The sequence below is a fragment of the Xenopus laevis genome, chromosome 6L (assembly GCF_017654675.1).
Source record: "Xenopus laevis strain J_2021 chromosome 6L, Xenopus_laevis_v10.1, whole genome shotgun sequence".
NCBI classification, from domain to species: Eukaryota; Metazoa; Chordata; class Amphibia; order Anura; family Pipidae; genus Xenopus; species Xenopus laevis.
Genome location: NC_054381.1, coordinates 130,471,839 through 130,492,892, shown reverse-complemented (window position 1 = coordinate 130,492,892; position 21,054 = coordinate 130,471,839). Strand labels below are relative to the sequence as shown.

General features: G+C 42.5%; 1 protein-coding gene across 1 annotated transcript in view; it reads left to right on the top strand.

Annotated features, from left to right (window-relative positions):
- Window positions 1-17,916, top strand: part of LOC121394499 (protein kinase C delta type-like) — a 31,676-nt gene extending 13,760 nt beyond the window's left edge. Inside the window, exons 4-14 of the mRNA XM_041565662.1 lie at window positions 8,860-8,909; window positions 9,095-9,199; window positions 11,540-11,644; window positions 12,180-12,311; window positions 13,266-13,366; window positions 13,862-14,026; window positions 14,471-14,562; window positions 15,554-15,616; window positions 15,715-15,853; window positions 16,442-16,633; window positions 17,785-17,916. Of these exons, the coding sequence (XP_041421596.1) occupies window positions 8,860-8,909; window positions 9,095-9,199; window positions 11,540-11,644; window positions 12,180-12,311; window positions 13,266-13,366; window positions 13,862-14,026; window positions 14,471-14,562; window positions 15,554-15,616; window positions 15,715-15,853; window positions 16,442-16,633; window positions 17,785-17,916 (1,276 nt within the window). The remainder of the gene's footprint in view (window positions 1-8,859; window positions 8,910-9,094; window positions 9,200-11,539; window positions 11,645-12,179; window positions 12,312-13,265; window positions 13,367-13,861; window positions 14,027-14,470; window positions 14,563-15,553; window positions 15,617-15,714; window positions 15,854-16,441; window positions 16,634-17,784) is intronic.
- The last annotated feature ends 3,138 nt before the right edge of the window (window positions 17,917-21,054 follow it).

Below are 21,054 nucleotides of genomic sequence, written 5' to 3'. Positions count from 1 at the left end.
GTCTTCATGTCAGGCTGCAACCTTGACGTAGCAGAAAAGTAAATGCAGTGTTTTCCATCTCTCCTTTTCTTCAATGGGAAACAAAAGAATTAGGCACACAGGCACTGAGTTTTGGTCAGAACAGTACAAAAAAGCTGCTTTCCATATACAGATGTATCCAGAGTTCCAGATTTATTAAGCATCCTGAGGTCAATTTAAACACATACTTGTGAATGAAAGTTGCCTCAGTTGTCATACAAACTAGTGGTCTAACCAAAATGTATGGTTAAACATACAGCATCTGTAGCTTTGAAAGCTGCCCCTGCTGTCAATCAGTAACGTAACTAGAGGGGGGCGGGCCCTGGTGCGGGACGTGCAGCCGGGCTCCCTGCCCCCCCCCCCGTACGCGATGTTCCGCCCGCATTTCAGTGGTGCGCGAGCTGCCGGGGGGCCCTGAGGGGTTGCGGGCCCTGGTAGTTCCGCCCCCGGTAGTTCCGCCACTGCTGTAAATGTTTATAAAATTAACTCAAAGCCATCAGTCTACCAAAGAAAAATGATTCAAGGGTCAAATAAATGTTGATTTGGCCAGAAAACTCATATCAACACATGTACTATCAATTCTTCAGCCAAGCACAGTGACCAGAACCCTGAACAATCCATTGATCATTTGTACAGTTTGGCTATTGTCTTTGGGCTACGCAGCCACTGATCTATTTATTCAGCACTGGAAGCAACTACTGGATTTATGTGTATTGGTTTTTTATTAAACATTTTTTGTGGCCTTTTTTTGTGGAGTAAGGGTTGAAAAAAATTACATCTGTCCCTGATGTTCAACCTTCTATAAGTGGTAAGTTATATATAAGGCATATATTTAGTGCTAAGGAGGGTGTTTTTTAATAGTCACAATCTAGCCGGTATGCATTGAATGTGTCATTTTTGGATTTAGCAAAATACTCCTCAAAAAATTGTCTGAATCCCAAATTTAATCAAAATTCTAATTTGTATATTCAGGTTTGAGGAAATTTTAAAACAAATTGCACCAGTTTTAAAGGTTAAACCCCATTTGTAATAAAAGGCACTAAGTTTGCCCAGGAGCAGTAACCCATAGCAACCAATACGATGTTTGCTACCTGCTGATTGGTTGCTATGGGGTACTGCTCCTGGGCAGACTTAGTGCCTTTATTACATAATTCCCTTGCAGTCTTAAAGGGGAAGGAAACCTAGTCGGCGCACACCACCCACCCCCCCCCTCCTGTTTGTTTCCCACCCTCCCTCCTCCCCCCTGGCCTACCCGTCCCGCTGGGCAAATGCCCCTAACCTGTTACTTACCCTTCTGCGCAGGTCCAGTCCAGGGAGTTCACCGACGACATCTTCTTCCACGCGATCTTCTTCCTGCTGTGAACAGTGTTTTGGCGCATGCGCAGTAGGATTGTTTCGCAGGTTCGGATCTACTGCGCATGCGCCAAAAGTCACGCGCATGCGTAGTAGATCGTACCGGCGAAATGATCCTACTGCGCATGCGCCGTTGAAAGCAGGAAGAAGATCTATGCCATTGAATCCTACTTAACCTCGACAGGTTTAAGATGGTGTATTTTCGGATTCAAGCTATTTCCAGGGTTGAGGTATAATAAATCTCAAAAAATTTGAGTTTCGAAGTACCCAAAAAATGAATTGCAGATATCTTCTGCATTTGTATAGACACAATTTTCATAAATAAAGTAGGTTTTGGGCACTCCTTAGTTTTTTCCAGTAGTTTAAGGGTACAGGTATGGGATCCGTTATCCAGAAAGCTCAGCATTATGGAAAGGCTGTCTCCAGTTTAATCCAAATAATGCAGATTTTTTAAAACTATATTCTTTTTTTTTTTTTTTTTAAAGATTTTAATAATAAAACAGTACCTTGTAAATGATCCTTAATGGAAGCAAAACCAGCCTATTGGGCTTATTTAAAGGAGAACAAACCCTTGCTAATAAAAATCCCTACCCTACATAGACCCCCCTCCCTGCTCCCCCCCGAGCCTAGGTGGTAAATGCCCCTAACTCTTTACTAGCCCCTCGGTGCAGATTCAGGGCATCAGAGTTCATGGGCGCCATTTTATTCTCTTCGATAATCTTCGGGTCTTCTTCCGGTGCTTCAGCAATTTCCGCGACTTTCACGCATGCACAACTGCGCATGGGCTGTTACGCCGATCTATTCCCCAAGATTATCGAAGAGAAGAAGATAGCGCCTGTGAACCTCGAAGCCCTGAGTCTGCACCGAGGGGTAAGTAAAGAGTTAGGGGAATTTACCAAAGGTACCACCTAGGCTAGGGGGAGGGGTGTCTATGTAGGGTAGGGGTTTTTATTGGCAAGGGTTTGGTTCTCCTTTAATGTTTAAATGATTTTCTAGTAGACTTAAGGCATGAAGGTGCAAATTACGAAAGGGTCTATTATCCGGAAAACCCCAGGTCCCAAGCATTCTGGATAACAGGTCCCATACCTGTACATATATTGAACCCTTAGGCAAACGTACACTTGGTAAAGCATGCCTAAATTTGCTCTTAAATGTGTTATTGCTGAAGAATAGGAATTGGCTGCTGCTCAGTACTGTCTGATAAATGAGCCACATTCTGTGAAACCCTCTCATTCTAAAGGGTTAAAATATTCCCTAATAAAGTTACCAAAGAATCCTATACAATGTACATTGCTATATATGAAAAAATATGACTTGGATGACGGGTACTTAACTTCATTGATTTTACCATTTCTGTTTTATTGTTCTTTATTGCCACAGGCTCCATGTTTAGTGAGTTAGAGGTCTGGCCGCCCAAGCAATTTTCTCTCTGTCCCTTGAGAAAATAAGAAATATTTCTGCAGTTTTATGGTGCTAACTGTATTCCCCCATGGCTCTATTGCATTGACATGTTCCAGCACATAAACAAATCCATAAGTCTATTATGAAATGCCTTCCTTTTTATTCTGCAGAATTCCGGATTATATTGGTGCTTTATAAAACCAGCACAACAATCTCCTTTGCAATCACTTGGTAGCGAGAGCTTTGCAAAGCTGATGTTGCAAACTTTCCAAGGGATTTTCAGAATGTAATTGCCCATACCAGATAAAATATATAAATCTCTAACAGTCTTCCCAGGGTACTGGATTTAGGAGTCCTCTTGTTGAATACATTTCTTTAAAAGAGAACTAACCCCTAAAAATGGCTAAAAATGCTATATTTCATATAGTGAACTTATTGCACCATCCTAAAGTTTCAGCTTGTCAATAGCAGCAATGGTTTCTGTGCTGATGGAGATCATATGGGCGGATGGAGATGCAATATTTCCATAATTTGGATTTGGAACACGGCTGCTGTGGAGGACACTGAGGATCAGGCTTGGGTGAGCGAGGAACAGCGGGTCCGTGCTGGTGTGTAGTCCGGTAGAGATCCGCGCTCAGCGGAATTGAATATAACAATCGGATTCTATGGCTGGCAAACATGACACCATAAAGGGAATAAAGCTAATGCTGAGTTGAACCATTCAGTGCATCAGGGTGCTTGCCTGATTCACTGCCGATCGGTGGCGCTGAGCGGACCCGCTGTTCCTCGCTCACCCAAGCCTGATCCTCAGTGTCCTCCGCAGCAGCCGTGTAAGCTCATAACAGACCCGCTGACCGGCAAGGAGCACGATAAGGGCAGGCTTCTTGGCAAGGTAACCGGGCATTCAGCTCTTCTTTCTATTGGGCGTCTGTGCCTGGAAAGCCTGGGGCGGCTACATTTACTAGAAGGACTGAGTACAGGGGATTATGCTCTAGGGGGGTCGCTGGGCCGCCGTTCCCCTTGTGGTGTGTTTTTGTGCATGGAGGAGACATAAAAGCATCTTCACCCTTTTAATTAAATAAACATACATGGGGGCAGTACACATGCCCGTGTAGCCTCCTCCTGCCGCTGCCACCCTGTAGTCAGCCCCGGGCACACTCAGATGGGAAGACTCTGGGAAGCGACGTTTGGCTCACCCGTCATGCCTGCCCAGAGCCTGAGAGCTGAGCCTCAGCCTATTTCACATGCTGTCAGTAGCCAGGGAGGAGAAATCGAGCACTGAAGGATGGATGGTCGCCGTGTCGCCTGTTTTGAAGAGGACAGGAAGTGGAGTTTTGGTAAGTTATTTCTTAATAAGGCTTTGCAATTTAAAAGTTTAATTTGTTTTGGTGTTTATTTTTCCTTGTATACTAAAGATTTTTTTAAAAAATGTTTTTGATGTTACTGGTCCTTTAATAACAATAAATTAACTGCATAATAACTAAGCCATGTCAAGGGGAGTATCTTGGTATTTAATTGTTTTTTTTATTTGGCCAGATTAATGTTCGGGTTTCACAAGGCTGAAAACCGAACAGAAAGTTGAGACACGAACAGGCCTTAGAAAAACCGAACTGTTCGGGTCAAAACCGAACAGGTGGCAACCCTAGTTGCCAGGTTGGCGGGTTTCCAGCCAAATTGGGCTACTGATTTAAAGCCCAGGCTGGTTTTGAAAGTACAAACTAGCCAAGGTAAGGATTTGGGCATTTGGCTGGTTTGAAAACCAGCCAAAGTCTTTTCTTGTAGACAAATACAAGAGATCCTCTGCACATAACACGTTATCAATATATTCCAGACATTGAGACATTTTGTGCTTATAGCTACTAGAAAAACAAAACAGGGATTGTTTGTCCATATATTGCAATATATTTAAGCTGGCCAAATGCGTCATCCCATATCTGGCCATTCCTACGCTCAACTTTCATCTGATTTATTAAAAATTCTACTGCTTTATTCTACATTTAACAAAGGGACTTAGATTTACCTGCAACTTACTTGCTGCTTTTAAAGTAAAACTCCCAAACTTGGTTGCACTTTTATTAGACACCAGTGGGATCAACTGACTATAGCTGGGAAGGTTGAGAGCTACAACATGGAGCTGGTCACTGCAGTATAAACTATAACAAACAAGGAAAAGTTGTGCCCCCCACCCCTTACAAGTTAAAAACGCCATTGGTGGTCAGGGGCCTCCATAGAAAATGTAAAAAAAAAATAGTGCTAGGGTTTTTCTTCCTTGTCCTCAGGTGATGGCAGATTCTTCGGCTTTGTTCTACGGAATTTTAGCTCCTTTCGGCTTCGGGTGTTTCCACCGCTTCGGGTCTTTCCGCTATGCCCCCCTGATGACGGCCCTGCCGCCAGCCCAGATCCACTTGCTGGGGGAAAAGGTTGTGGCGGGTGCCGGCAGCGGCAAGGGAAAGAAGATTTAAATGCATACCTCCCAACTGTCCAGTTTTTCATAGGACAATCACGATTTTCAGAGATTAGCCCGTAGCACTTACATATTTTTGTAAAATTTAAGATAAGCAAAGAAACAACCTGGCAAATTGTTTTGTCCCTCTTTCTATTTCTAAAATGTTGGGGGGATTGTACATGGAGTGGCTTGGAGGAATGTACTGGGGAAGAGGTACATGTTGGGGAGTGGTGTGTGACTGGGTGAGTCTCAGTGCTGCGGGCCTCCATGGCTAGGGTGGTGGGCCCTCAAAGTGGCAGAGCCCATGGGTCACTGACTCCCTAGTCTGACACTAAAGGTGGAAACCATCGTGTCCTTGTGCTTCTTCATTCCTGATGCTACCATTCCAACAATGTAAAAAAAAATGTTTCTAGTAATTCACTGAGGTATTTTGGGGGTTTGGGGATGAAGTGGATAAGGCCACTGTATCAACTTGATGGCACCTCATAAAGATTTTATTCCCTACCACACACATATCCCACTGTACCCCTGGCAGGCCTAGAACCCGCATCTATAAATTACTCACTAACCCTGTAAGCGTTATTATGAGAAATTGCAATTGTTTTTCATTTTTTATTATTTGTAGTTTTTGGTTATTTAGGTCTTTATTCAGTAGCGCTTCAGTTTGCAATTTCAGCAATTTGGTTGCTAGGGTCCAGATTGCTCTAGCAACCATGCCCTGATTTGAATAAGAGACTAGTATAGGGCCTGAATAGATAGATGAGTTATAAAAAGTATCAATAACAATATATGTGCAGCCTTACAGAACATTTGTTTTTAGATGGGATCAGCAATCCCATTTGAAAGCTGGAAAGAGTCAGAAGAAGATGGTAAATAATTAAAAAAAAAAAAAACATAAAAAATTAATAATGAAGACCAATTGAAAAGTTGCTTAGAATTTTTCATTTTACATCATAGCAAAGTTAAGTTGAAGGTTAACCGCCCCTTTAAAAGATAAACAATCCCTTTTAAAGGAGAGGGAAAAACCAAAAGTCAGTCACCCCCAAGTGATTGTATTTACTTACCTGACATCCCGGGAGAAAACTGCGCAGGTCCGGGAGTTCTTCCAGTGAGCATCACAGAGTGATCCTTTTCCTTCTTCTTTCTTTAAACTTCCCGGGCCAGACACATGCAGTAGAACAAAATAGGTGGAAAAAAGTTTCATCTTTTCACTGTATTGTGTATGTGCACCCGCACGATCAAACAAGACGCCAGAAGCTGATCGTTCTGTGGTGCTCGCTGGAAGTACCCTGGGCCGGTGTTTTCAGTTTTCTGCTGATAGGAGCACTGTCTGGGGTGTGAGGTAAGTAAATACAATCACTTGGGTGCCTAACTTTTGGCACCCCCAAGTAAAGAGCACCTTTCTTTCTCCTTTAACACCTAGGGCCCATCTACAAGTCTCATCTGCCTCTTTTAAGGTGTATCATCCCAGAGCTCATACAATGACAGTGCCCCCTCCAGAGTCCATAGTGCTGCCTGCCCCTCAAGGTGTAGGATCCAGTGCCCATATATTTACTCTATTCTCTGTCCCCAATAGTATAGGAACCCAGAGTGTATATAATGACAGTATCCACTGTTCCTCAAAGCATGTGATTCCATACTCCATACATTCTGTGGAGCAGCATATGAGCTTGCACTCGACAATACAGGCCGGCCTTATGTGTTTTGTGCCACCTGTCACTTTATCACAGGAGCCCAACATCAGGCAATATGCACAAATCAGTGTAGCTGACTATATTTTTTTGCATTGCTTTCCCCCAGAATTTAAGCATCTTTAAGAGTCCTTTACATAGAGGCAAATCGCCATGCTTCTTGAGAATTCTTTCTAACAAGAATCCCTGCGTTATGGTCGACACTCTGGGAGTGGCGCCCACCTCAATTGTGCCTGATGCATCCAAGCATGGTGTGGAAATTGTATCGCATATGAAAATCGTATTAGTCAAAAGAGAATTTGCCAAGCCTTCTTATATTTGTTTTTTATAATGATTTTATAGTCATATTTCTTCCAATATTGGTGAATTGTAGATTTCTATGTTCCATTATATGACCATTCTGTGTTGTGTTGTGTATACTTTTCAATTGCTGCTCAGACTCAACTGGCACATGCCACTCAAACACCAGCTCTCAGGAGCCAACTGTCATAACTGTCATTTAGCCAGTGTGGAGTGACTGCAGGGAGCTTGTGTGAGTTGGAGAGAGTTTTTGGAGATTACAGCGATAGAAGAAGAGATTTGAGCAGTAAGGTGAGTTTGTATTGCGGAGGAAGAAGAAAAGCAGGAGAAGAAGAAGAAGAAGAAGAAGAAAGAACATCCTTGGAAAAGAAGAAAAATGGAGAAGAAGAGGAGAATATCAGAGAGTCCAGTGGAGGACCCAACTAGTAAGGAGACGAAACACAAAATGCATTGCTTTAAGAATATAATTATATAACCTGTAACTCATGTGTTAAATATGCAAAGACTGTGCCCCCACCTGTCATTTTGTATAAAAAACATAGGGAGTGTATGTCCTCTACTTTTTACTGTATGTAATGTTCTTGGAGGGCAAACACCATTGACTTTTCATGTTTAATATAGTTGAGGCACCACTATATGAATGGTACTATGAGTATCTGTATATCATGTTTATTGTATAGAATATATGTATGGTAGTATGAGTGCCTGTATATAATGTATACTGTATACAATATTTTTTGGCTATCACTATGCTCTCCCTTCCAGTGCATTCATGTTGCCAGTGTCCTTTGGTTGCTAGAATATAATGTGCTTGGGGCAGCTATGCCAACTGTCTTTCCCTGTGTTTGATGTAGTAGTTGAGCATGAGACACTACTAAATGAATATGTGTAGGGTACTATGAGTACCTGTATATGATGTTTACTGTATACAACATATTTAGAGATCTACTATGCACTTCCAGTGTGTATAGTGCCCTATGGTGCCAGTGTCTGTTGGCACCATAAATTGCTTGGGCAAAAAGCATTGGCTTTTAATGTTTAATATATTTTTATAGGCATCACTATATGTAGGTTACTATGTGTGCCTGTATATAATGTTTACTGTATGCAATATATTTTGGGTACTAGTGTGCGCTCCCTTTCAATGGGTATAATGCCCTTTGGAGCCAGTATTTGTTGGCACCATAAAGTGCTTGGGGTACCTGTGCCAACTGCCTTTGACTGTATTTAATGTACCTTTGGGTCTCACTGTAGGTAACATTATTGGGGTAGCAGTAACCGTTGCTTTGTACTGTATATAATATAATTGTTGTGCCAGTAACCACAGCCTCTCCCTATATATAATGTTCCCTGCTGCCTCTGATTGTATAAAATGCATTTGGGTTGCCTGTGTCTGCTGCCTCTCATGTTATATAGTATATTTTTGGTGCTAATAACCTCTGGCATTTACTGTATAATATGGGAAAGGATCCACTCCCCCATATGCTTGGGCTGGCAGTAGCCACTTAGGCTGAAGCTGTTACTTGCCATTTAGGTGCAACCTGTCCGCTGCAACTCAGGATCAAATTGTCACTCACCAGTTTTCCAACCATTGGAAATAATATTTTCACACTTTATTTATAAAAACCCTAGGAGCACGGGCAAGAATAGAAACCTGTGCCCCTTCACACTCAATTCCGAGCAATTGTACCCAGAGTGCAGCGTGTGGTGCTGGCAGCTGCAACATTTATACAACATATGCTCTTTGCAATCATTTTTTGCATATTGCCCCCTATTTTTGCACCCTAGGCAGGTGCATCTTCTGCCCACCCCTAGTTCTGTCCTTCAATTAGGCCCTGACTAAATTAGAAATTAGAGAGTCACAAAGTGATTTTTATTTTTTTAGAAGGAAAAAAGATACAACTGAAGGATTTAAGGATTTGCATAGACCGTCTAAAGCAATATCCGCTGAGAAGAAAAAGACAGAGAAGTCCAGAGGAGAACCCAGCTGGTAAGGAGAACAAAACTTGAAAGATATTGATGTAGGACTTAAGGGGCTGCTCAACCCAAAACAGATCCCCACAGGCTCATTATTTCAAAGCATCTTTCTAATATACATTCATTACAAATTTCAATGGCTGTATGGTAATTTATTATAAATTTTAACCCCAGCCTTCCTTGTAATATCACTGCAGAAATGACCAATGAACATTCCACTAAAGGGGTTGTTCACCTTTGAGTTAACCTTTAGTATGATGTAGAAAGTGATATTCTGCGACAATTTGCAATAGGTTTTAGTTTTTTATTAGATGTGGTTTTTGAGTTATTTCGCTTTTTATTCAGCATCTCTGCAGTTTGCAGTTTCTGCAAACTGGTTGCTAGGGTTCAAAATACCCTAGCAACAATGCATTGATTTGAATTAGACAGGAATATGAATAGGAAGGGCCTGAATTGGGTATAATGGTCTTTGGAGCCAGTATCTGTTGGCACCATAAAGTGCTTGGGGTACCTGTGCCAACTGCCTTTGACTGTATTTAATGTACCACTGGGTCTCACTGTAGGTAACATTATTGGGGTGGCAGTAACCGTTGCTTTGTACTGTATATAATGTAATTGTTGTGCCAGTGACCACAGCCTCTCCCTATATATAATGTCCTCTGCTGCCTCTGATTGTATAAAATGCATTTGGGTTGCCTGTGTCTGCTGCCTCTCAAGTTATATAGTATATTTTGGGTGCTAATAACCTCTGGCATTTACTGTATAATGTGGGAAAGGATCCACTCCCCCATATGCTTGGGCTGGCAGTAGCCACTTAGGCTGAAGCTGTTACTTGCCATTTAGGCACAACCTGTCCGCTGCAACTCAGGATCAAATTGTCACTCACTAGTTTTCCAACCAATGAGAAACAACATTTTCACACTTGGAGATTTATAAAAATCCTAGGAGCAGAGGCAGGAACAGAAACTTATTCTCCTTAGCGCTGAAGTGCAGTGTGTGGTGCTGGCAGCTGCAACATGGGGAGGCCCATTTAACAAAGGTTGACATTTCAAATTCATGTGAGTTTTTAAAAACTCCCCTAAACTCCCATGAACTCGAAATTCGACCAATCAGAATTTATTAAAAGAAAAAAACGAATTTTTCAAACTCGTGCGAATGGGATCTAACCAAAAACTCTAATCAAATTCGAATTGAAAAATTTCATTCGAATTGAAAAATTTCATTCGAATTTTAAAAACCTGATTCGAGTTTTTTCTCTGAAAAAAACTTGAATGTCAGGAAGGCTGCAAACAACTCCAAAATAATCCCTGGACCTCTCCCATTCACTTAACTCGAATCGAATTTGAATAACCCCCTAGTCGAATTTGACCATTTTGGCCTTAAAAAAAAATCAGGAGATTTCAATTCGACCCATTGATAAATCTGCCCCTTAAAGGAAAAGCAAACACCCTGGGGGCAAAAACCCCTCCCCCTGGCCTACCTGTCCATCTGGGCAAATGCCACTAACTTGTTACTCACCCCTCTGAGCAGGTCCTGTCCACGGAGTTTGCCAGTCTTCTCCCACGCGCGTCTTCTTCCTGCTTTGACTGGCATCTTCTGGCGTATGCGCAGTAGGAACATTTACTGGTACGGCTGGCCGAATATCATAAAGTTTTCCGATTTCACTTCGTGACATTCACTGCATGCGCAGTAGAGCCATACCGGTAAGTGTTCCTACTGCACATGCACCAGAAGATGCCAGTCAAAGCAGGAAGAAGACGCGCGTGGGAGAAGATGGCAACTGTAAACTCCGTGGACAGGACTTGCGCAGAGGGGTGAGTAACAAGTTAGGGGCATTTGCCCAGGGGGACAGGTAGGCCAGGAGGGAGGGGGGCAACACAGGGGAGGGGTTTTGCGCCCAGGGGGTTTCCTTCTCCTTTTAACAACAAGTGCTCTTTGCACTAATTTTTTGCACATTGCCGATAAATGAGCCCAGGGCCAAGCCGACAGGTGCCCTAGGCAACCCGGCTAGTCACCCCACTCCCCCACTGCACAAGGGATTGGAGAGTGACAGAGGCAAGGGAGGGGAGAGTTACAGAGGAGAGGGGAGAGTGACAGAGGAGAGGGGAGAGTGACAGAGGAGAGGGGAGAGTGACAGAGGGGAAGGGAAAGTGACAGAGGAGAGGGAGGCAAGAGTAATAGTGGTCAGTGAACATGCACTAGGGGTAGACAGAAAACACTTTAACAGGTACCTGCCCAGCACCCCCTCTATTGTTGCACCCTAGGCAGGTGCTTCTTCTGCCCACCCCTAGTTCTGGCCTTGAATTAGTCCCTGGCTAAATTTGAAATTACAATGTGATTTTTATTCTTTTAGCAGGAGAAAAGATAAAGCTGAAGGATTTAAGGATTTGCATAGAACGACTAAAGCAATATCCGATGAGAAGCAAACGACTGAAAGGTCCGGAGGAGAACCCAGCTGGTAAGGGGAACAAAACTTGAAAGATATTCCAAGCATCTGTGCAATATACATTCATTACAAATTTCAGTGGATGTATGGTTATTTATGTTAATTTGCCCATAATTTCACTGTAGAAATGGTCAATATCGGACATGTCAGTAAGATCACTGCATCAATGCATAGATTACCTCTCCCAAACAGAATACCGCAAACTGCTCTTCTTTTCCCAATGCTGCTTGTCTCTCTTTGCCTTCCCTGTCTAGCTGAAACTTCTAAAGATGTCCATGTATTCCACAGTAGAACAGACGGCCATCTTTGATTTATTTCCTTCTTCCACTGATGATCAGGGAGCTGTGAACTAGAGCACTGGCAGTCCAAATTAATGAAATGACTTTATTGGTTGCTATCGGTAACTGTACCAGTAGAATTTAGCACTTATGTTGCACATAAAACAGCCACATCATGTGCATGACATGGCCAAAAGTGATAAATGAGTCCCTGATTAAATTAGTGCTTAAAGAGCCACAAAGTAACATTTTCTTTTTTTTTTTTTTAGCAGAAGAAAAGATTACAACTAAAGAAATAGAGACGAATAAACAAATTGACAGAGATGTGGATCGAAAGCAATATCCACTGCGAAGGAAAAGACCAAGAAGTCCAGAGCAGAGTCCAGAGCAGAGCCCAGCTGGTAAGGAGAAAAAAATATGAAAGATATTGAAGTTGGACTTGAAGAGGTGTTCAACCCAAAAAAATGTTCCTCACATGCCCAGTCATTCTAAGCAACCTTCCAATATACATTCATTATTAATTTCAATGGCTGTATGGTAATTTATGGTAAATTTTAACCCCAGCCTTGCTTGTAATATTACTGCAGAAATGGCCAATGAGCACTCCACTAAAGGGATGTTCATCTTTGAGTTAACCTTTAGTATGATGTAGAAAGTGATATTTTGAGACAATTTGCAATTGTTCTTTAACTTTTATTATTGGTGGTTTTTGAGTTATGTAACTTTTTATTCAGCAGCTCTGCAGTTTGCAATTTCTGCAAACTGGTTGCTGGGGTTCAATATAACCTAGCAACCATGCATTGATTAGAATGAGACGGGAATATGAATAGGAGGGCCTGAATAGAAAGACGAGTGATCAAAAGTAGCAGTAACAATAAATGTGTAGCTATACAGAGCATTTTAGATGGGGTCAGTGACCCCCCCATTTGAAAGCTGGAAAGGGTCAGAAGAAAAAGGAAAGTAAATGAAATGTTGCTTAGAATTGATCATTATATAACATACTAAAAGTTAACTAAGGTAAACCACCCCTTTAACTCTAGACATGCCATTAAGATCACTGCATCAATGGATAGATAGCTCACAGTGACTGTAATTTACAATCAAATGGTCTATAAATAATGTTTTGTTGCCCTGGGGGCCTACTGTAAATTTATTGGTTTTTACAACTTGACCCCATGCTGTACCTGGTGACTAATTTGGGAATATACCACCATAATAGAGACTCTTGATATGTATTAATAGTGGGATATGAAGACTGCACCTTAAATATAAGGACATTATAATTATTTAACATAACATTCTATGTATCTTTAATGGATAAATTGAGTTACATTGTCTTTTTTACAAATCCCTAGGAGGAAAAGAGAAGGTTAGAGAGGACGCCAAAACATCGGAGTACCTCGATATTGAAAATTACAGCCTTATTAAAGAACTAGGACAAGGCAACTTCGGCAAGGTGAGTGATGAACTTCTATGGGAAAATCTATTGTAATGATCTGGAATGAAACCAAAAGGAGACCGAAATCACAAGAGAATTAATCATGTAAATTTAACATGTAAACTCTTCTCTGATCAGTGGAAGTACATGCGCTTTATTTGCTGTAGAGAATATTTTCCCTTATCTAAAGGACACCCCAATCTTCATTCCTATTGAAGAAGGATGGTCAGTCCCAGGCAGAGCACACACATGACTTTTACCTTTTAAAGGGTAAATAAATTATTATTAAAAAAGCACAAACAAATTAAAAAAAAACTTTCTATATCATGCTAATTTATCACATCCTGTCTCCTTTGACTGTTACATTATTGCCAGTACAAAAATGTGGGGCTATTGATTGAATATTTTATGGCTCATCCTTTGTTGAATTACCAATATGAGTGGAGCTACAGTCACTCATTTACATATAGGAAACCCAGTAATATTTATTTCCTTTGCGCTCTTCTTTCCCAGGTGGTGTTGGCATCGTTTAAAATCAAGAACCAACTAACTGCAATCAAGATCATTGAAAAGCAGCGGGAGGAAGATTTTGAATATGTCAGACGAGAGGCATCGGTTCTCCAGATTGCTAGCAGAAGCCCATTTCTATGCCGGGCAATGGCAACATTCCAAACTAAGGTACAGGGTAGTGAGCTCTGCTAGGGTCTGTCTGCTTTCTGTACATATTATGCATATGGGGCCCAGTGGGGGTCAGCTTCCTCGGTAGTATGTGTGGCAGGGGGCTCCCGTGTGACCCGTGAGTATGTGTGGTGGGAGGTCAGTGGTGACCCGTGAGTATGTGTGGCTGGATTTATGTGCAGAGGAGGCCCGGAACAAAAAAATTCCAGGGAGCCCCCAACTTTAAACCCCTACCCATTATTATAATCTAGAATACTGAGTTGTGGAACCAATACTGCTATTAATATTAGTGTATTGTGTTCTGTCTAACCTGGAGTCATCTTAGTTTGTTGTAATTATTATGCTGTTTTGCATATTTTGTATTAAATGATTAAAATGATCATGTTCCTATTTTGTCCTATCCATTTCTATGCTTCACCTTCTCCTTTCTGTTTTTATAACCAGTCACTAATCCTGCTAGCCCTGGAGTACGTCAATGGCGGAACACTGGAGAACATCATCGAGGACCGAGGACGTCTGAGTAACAAGCAAGTGCTGTAAGTAGCAAGCTCCTTGAGACAGAAGTACCTAAAATACAATGGATATCTACCAGTCACGTAACACTATAAGTAACATGCTAGCAAGGCCACCATCAGGGGGCCACAGGGGGGACAGTTGTCCTGGGCCCGCAGGGTTTTGTGTCTAAGGGGTACCAGGCCATGCTTAACTTACTTGATTAGCTGAGCCCCTCTGCTTTCAGCGTGCTGCCAGCTCAGAAAATAGGACAGTAGTGCCGTGCATGCAAGATTTTCTCCTATTCAGATTTTCTGTACCCTCATTGGTTCTTTAAGGATAAGTCCCGGTAAAGCTGCATTGGGATTGGATAGGCTGAAGGGGAAGTTCCTACTTCCCCTATCTAATCCCTGTACAGCTTTACCTGGACTTATCCTTAAAGAACCAATGAGGGTACAGCAAATCTGAATAGGAGAAAATCCCCTTAGACAGAAAACCCTGGCAAGTAATTTTTTTAAAATTGGGGGGCCTGGCTACCAAGTTTTTATTTAACTTAAAGGAGGCTACCAATGGCTTCTTATAACTTGGTGGGGGCCCAGGCTATCAGTTTTATTTATTTACTTGCAGGGGGGGCCCCTGATCACTAATGGCTTTTTATAACTTGTGGGTGGGGGTCCAGTCATCAATTTTTCTTTTTACTTGCATGGCGGCCCCTGATCACTAATGGTTTTTTGTAACGTGTGGGGGGGCTGCCTGGCCACCAATGGCTTTTTATAGCTTAGGGGGGTTCAATGTTTTAGCTCTGATATCTGTGTGGTGTTTTTACTGTGGGGTGAAAGAGATATGGGGTGGGGCTTGAGGGTGGGCGGGGACCAGGGGGACCAGAAAATGTTGCCGTACAGGGCCCCGTGATTTCTGAAGGCGACCCTGCATGCTACTAGAGACTGGAGTACAACACAGAAACACTGCTCAAGCATATATTAAATGGTATGAGACAGAACTACAAAGTGATTTGTGTTTTCTTTTTTCTAAAAGGTTTTATGCTTCAGAATTAGTGGTGGGTATTCAGTTCCTGCACGAGAACGGGATCGTTCATCGGTAAGAAAAATCTAAATTCTCTTTTCTAAGTCCTTCCCTATTTATACATGATTGTGTTTCTGGACATCATTCTAATATGAACCATGTGTGTCTTACAGTGACCTCAAACCAGAGAACATATTGGTGGATGAACAGGGCCATGTGAAGATCGGTGATTTTGGCCTTGTCTGCACCGGTATGTATGGAGCAAACACACGGTGTGGCTATTATGGAACACCAGGATACACGGCACCACAGGTGAGAATCTCAGTTCCTGTAATTTACACAATATTTCTTATTATTTTAAGTGACACTGATGTGTTACTTTATCACTTGGAAAGTACAAGGATAGTCAGCACAGCCTCCTGGCTTTTTCTTACTCGTGGTACAAGTTTTCCCAGTGGCCACTATCCACAGGTATAGACTTTCAGGTTACAAGATGAAACAGCACCACTCCTTCATAAAATAAAAATGCCTTTATTGGAACTCTTTAGGGCGTTACAGCAACATTTCGGGTCACACCACAAGCTTGATTAAGGGTTAGGTGTGACCCAAAACGTTGCTGAAATGCCCTAAAGGGTTCCAATAAAGGTATTTTTATTTTATGAACGAGTGGTGCTGTTTCATCTTATAACCTGTCACTCTATCACTTGGCCCACTAACACTCTGAGCTTATTGGACTGCCAAAGACAACTAATCCTTCAGCCCATCCTGGGTCATTACATTTATATATCTACTTTATTGGCCTTTATTCAAGCATCAGTTTGCCCATTCTGCAATCCTATATGGTAATCAGGGTTCTCAGTATGAGAACTTTTGGTAACTAATCTGTTATTTGTTGCCAAGGTTTTATTAGAGGAGCCATACGACGCTGGAGCTGACTGGTGGTCTTTCGGAGTCATCTTGTACGAAATGGCCACCAATAGGTTACCATTCTCACCGAAGGGAAACTTGAAACAACAGGTAGAAAGCGTCATCAACAGAGAGCCTGAATATCCAGACTCCCTTTCTACCAAACTGCGTGACCTCATAAAACAGGTTAGTAAAATCAGAATGAACATTTAGTAAATGCTACTATTTTTTAACAATTATTTTTTATTGAGTTTTCATTTTTTATAGAAATAAATTCACAGAAAAGAAAGTAAACACTACTATTAAAGGGGTGGTTCACCTTAAGTTAACCTTTAGTATGATATAGAATGGCTAATTCGAAGTAATTTTTCAAGTGGCCTTCATTATTTAGTTTTTTGAACTATTTGCCTGTTTCTTCTGACTCTTTGCTGCTTTCAAATGTCTAACCCCATCTAAAAAACAAATGTTCTGTAAGGCTACAAATGTATTGTTATTGCTACTTTGTATTATTCATCTTTCTATTCAAGCCCTCCTTTTCATATTCCAGTTTCTTGTTCAAATCATTGCATAGTTGCTAAGATAATTTGGACCCTAGCAACCAGATGGCTGAAATTTCAAACTAGAGAGTTGCTGAATAAAAATAACTCCAAAACCACAAATAAAAAATGAAAACCAATTGCGAATTTTCTCAGAATATCAATCTCTACATCATACTGAAAGTTAACTCAAAGGTGAACAGCCCCTTTAATATAAAGTTATAAAAATGCTTTTTGTGTTTGATATAGCAGAATGTTTTTTATGTATTTAGTTTATTTGTTATGGAGGAACGTTGGCATAGGAAGCACCAATCTCTGGCCTGTTGTAGGAATAATAAAATTGTTTCCATTAGTCAGATGACCCTCACTGGTTTAGCTTCTAAGTAGGAGATAAGATGCTTCTCTATCAAGTGTGGAAGGAAAAAGTAAATTTACAGCCTGGGGTGAAAAGTCTCTAGAAGAAGGTCACTCTATGATGGGCATTCATGAGTGAGGGGATAGTGTGAGAGCAAAATTCAGTTGTAAGTGATGACATCGGGCAAGAACGAGAGGTTTAGCCTTAAGCTCTATTATAAGGAGTGCTAGTGGTATTAGATCTCTACTGGTTCTTACCAGATTTTATCTGCCAGGCCCTTATGTGCAGAGCTCTTCTGGTACTTGATGATATTCTGGATACCAACCAAGGTCACAAGGCATAACCTAGGAACAATTATAGAATTTTATATGTTGTTTTACTGTATGGAAGGTAGAAAAATATATGCAATATATTATTATTAAATAAATGTTCATTATTTGCTTTAGCTCTTGAAGAAGAAGGCCAACCAACGCCTTGGGGTGAATGGCAACATCCGGGATCACCCATTTTTTTCAACTGTCGATTGGTCAAACGTGGAGAAAAGAACATTAAAGCCTCCTATAAAACAAGTCATGTAAGTGCATAACTGTGATGTGATCACATTCACCCAGAAGGGAGTCAGAACCTCTCCCCACTTACAGCCACTACCAGAGCAGTACTGTATCTATTCTTACATTGGCTCCAGTGTTTTTATGTTTTGCACCAGATTTGCTTTACTAATCCTATTTGCAGTAGTTTTACATTGCATGTGTTTAGACAAAACACACAGCTTTTTTTGGGGGGTTCAGGGAATCAGTCTGTTAAATGGCAATTTAAAATATTAAATACCACAATGGCTGAAAGGAATAATTACTGTATGACCATGTACTTTTATTATTGCTCATAGGAATCAGCCCACGGGTTCAACAGGAAATACATCTCATTCCCGAAAGAGGACCCCAGCGAGACCCGTATGCTCAAGGGGTTCGATTACGTGGACCCGAGCTGGCTGGAGTAATGAGTAGCTGTGCCGTCGGCAAGGTAAAGTTTAAAACGGAGATGATATTTCTAGGGACCAATAGGTTGGAGTAGACTATGGTTCTGAAATCTCTATTTCTTAATGAACCTAATGTGTCAGACTAGACCACCAAAGAATATGGTTTTGTACCCACTGACAGAAAATGTATCTTTTCAGAGTCATCCCATCCAAGTACCGTGCAACATTCCACCAGAACACCACTAGCACCTCCACTGCTTCATCCTGCATATCTGGTAATGTATGACATTCTGACAACAGCAAAGGTGAGCAAATAATGTTAATTACCATCTTACTGTCCTGCTCTACCTTACAATTACAACACCAGAAAAGGTACTTCTCCCAAAATGCACCATCTTGCAGGTTAGTAGCACTGTGACCAACATCACCGCAGAAAGCGCTTACAGCTGCATTTAATATCCCCAAGTGCTTTCTATGCCATTACCAACTTATGCAGCTGTTTTTTTTTCATGTTCACAGCTTTGCACTTTTTAAGTTAAAAGTTTAAAAAAACAAAACAAAAAAAACAAAAAAAAAATCCCCCCACCTTTCCTATGTTATACTACCCCCATCTTCCCATGTTAACCCTTCCTTTAAGGTTTAATAAAGCACAGCCTGTGAACTCCAGGCTTTATCATTATCTGTGATGTCATCAGAGGGGGGGATAGGGGTGGGCATAGCTAGTGGCCTGTCACAAGCCACCAGCGGTACCCCTCTAATGACATCACAGAATACATGCTCAACTATCCTTTCATTTCTATCCCTTGCCAAGCACAGCCTGTTCCCCCCAGGCCTTATAGAGCACAGCCTGTTCCCCCAGGCCTTATAGAGCACAGCCTGTTCCCCCCAGGCCTTATAGAGCACAGCCTGTTCCCCCCAGGCCTTAGAGAGCACAGCCTGTTCCCCAGCTTTTATAAAGCACTGTCTGTTCCCCCCAGGCCTTTTAAAGCACAGCCTGTTCCCCAGGCCTTATAGAGCATAGCCTGTTCCCCCAGGTTTTATAAAGCACAGCCTGTTCCCCCCAGGCCTTATAGAGCACAGCCTGTTCCCCCCAGGCCTTATAGAGCACAGCCTGTTCCCCCAGGTTTTATAAAGCACCGCCTGTTTCCCCAGGCCTTTTAAAGCACAGCCTGTTCCCCCAGGCCTTATAAAGCACAGCCTGTTCCCCCAGGTTTGATAAAACACTGCCTGTTCCCCCCCAGGCCTTATACAGTGCAGCTGGTTCTCCCAGGCCTTAAAAAGTAAAAAAAAACCCTTTCCTTAAGGTTTAATAAAACACAGCCTGTGACCTCCAGGCTTTATCATTATCTGTGATCTCATCAGAGGGGGGGATAGGGGTGGGCATAGCTAGTGGCCTGTCACAAGCCACCAGCGGTACCCCTCTAATGACATCACAGACTACATGCTCAACTATCCTTTCATTTCCTATCCCTTGCCAAGCACAGCCTGTTCCCCCCAGGCCTTATAGAGCACAGCCTGTTCCCCCAGGCCTTATAGAGCACAGCCTGTTCCCCCCAGGCCTTATAGAGCACAGCCTGTTCCCCCCAGGCCTTATAGAGCTCAGCCTGTTCCCCCAGGCCTTATAGAGCACAGCCTGTTCCCCCCAGGCCTTATAGAGCACAGCCTGTTCCCCCAGGCCTTATAGAGCTCAGCCTGTTCCCCCAGGCCTTATAGAGCACAGCCTGTTCCCCCCAGGCCTTATAGAGCACAGCCTGTTCCCCCAGGCCTTATAAAGCACAGCCTGTTCCCCCAGGTTTTATAAAGCACAGCCTGTAACCCCCAGGCCTTTTTAAAGCACAGCCTGTTCCCCCAGGCCTTATAAAGCACTGTCTGTTCCCCCCAGGCCTTATAGAGCACAGCCTGTTCCACCAGGCCTTATAGAGCACAGCCTGTTCCCCCAGGTTTTATAAAGCACAGCCTGTAACCCCCAGGCCTTTTAAAGCACAGCCTGTTCCCCCAGGCCTTATAGAGCACAGCCTGTTCCCCCAGGCCTTATAGAGCACAGCCTGTTCCCCCAGGTTTTATAAAGCACTGTCTGTTCCCCAGGCCTTATAGAGCACAGCCTGTTCCCCCGGGTTTTATAAAGCACTGTCTGTTCCCCCAGGCCTTTTAAAGCACAGCCTGTTCCCCCAGGCCTTATAGAGCACAGCCTGTTCCCCCAGGTTTGATAAAGCACAGCCTGTTCCCCCAGGCCTTATAAAGCACAGCCTGTCCCCCAAAGTTTGATAAAACACTGCCTGTTCCCCCCCAGGCCTTATACAATGCAGCTGGTTCCCCCAGGCCTTAAAAAGTTAAAAAAAACCCTTTCCTTAGGTTTAATAAAGCACAGCCTGTGACCTCCAGGCTTTATCATTATCTGTGATGTCATCAGAGGGGGGGATAGGGGTGGGCATAGCTAGTGGCCTGTCACAAGCCACCAGCGGTACCCCTCTAATGACATCACAGACTACATGCTCAACAATACTTTTATTTCTATCCCTTGTCAAGCACACCCTGTTCCCCAGGTTTTATAAAGCACTGTCTGTTCCCCCAGGTCTTTTAAACCACAGCCTGTTCCCCCCAGGCCTTATAGAGCACAGCCTGTTCCCCCCAGGCCTTATAGAGCACAGCCTGTTCCCCCAGGTTTTATAAAATACTGTCTGTTCCCCCCAGACCTTTTAAAGCACAGCCTGTTCCCAAAGGCCTTATAAAGCACAGCCTG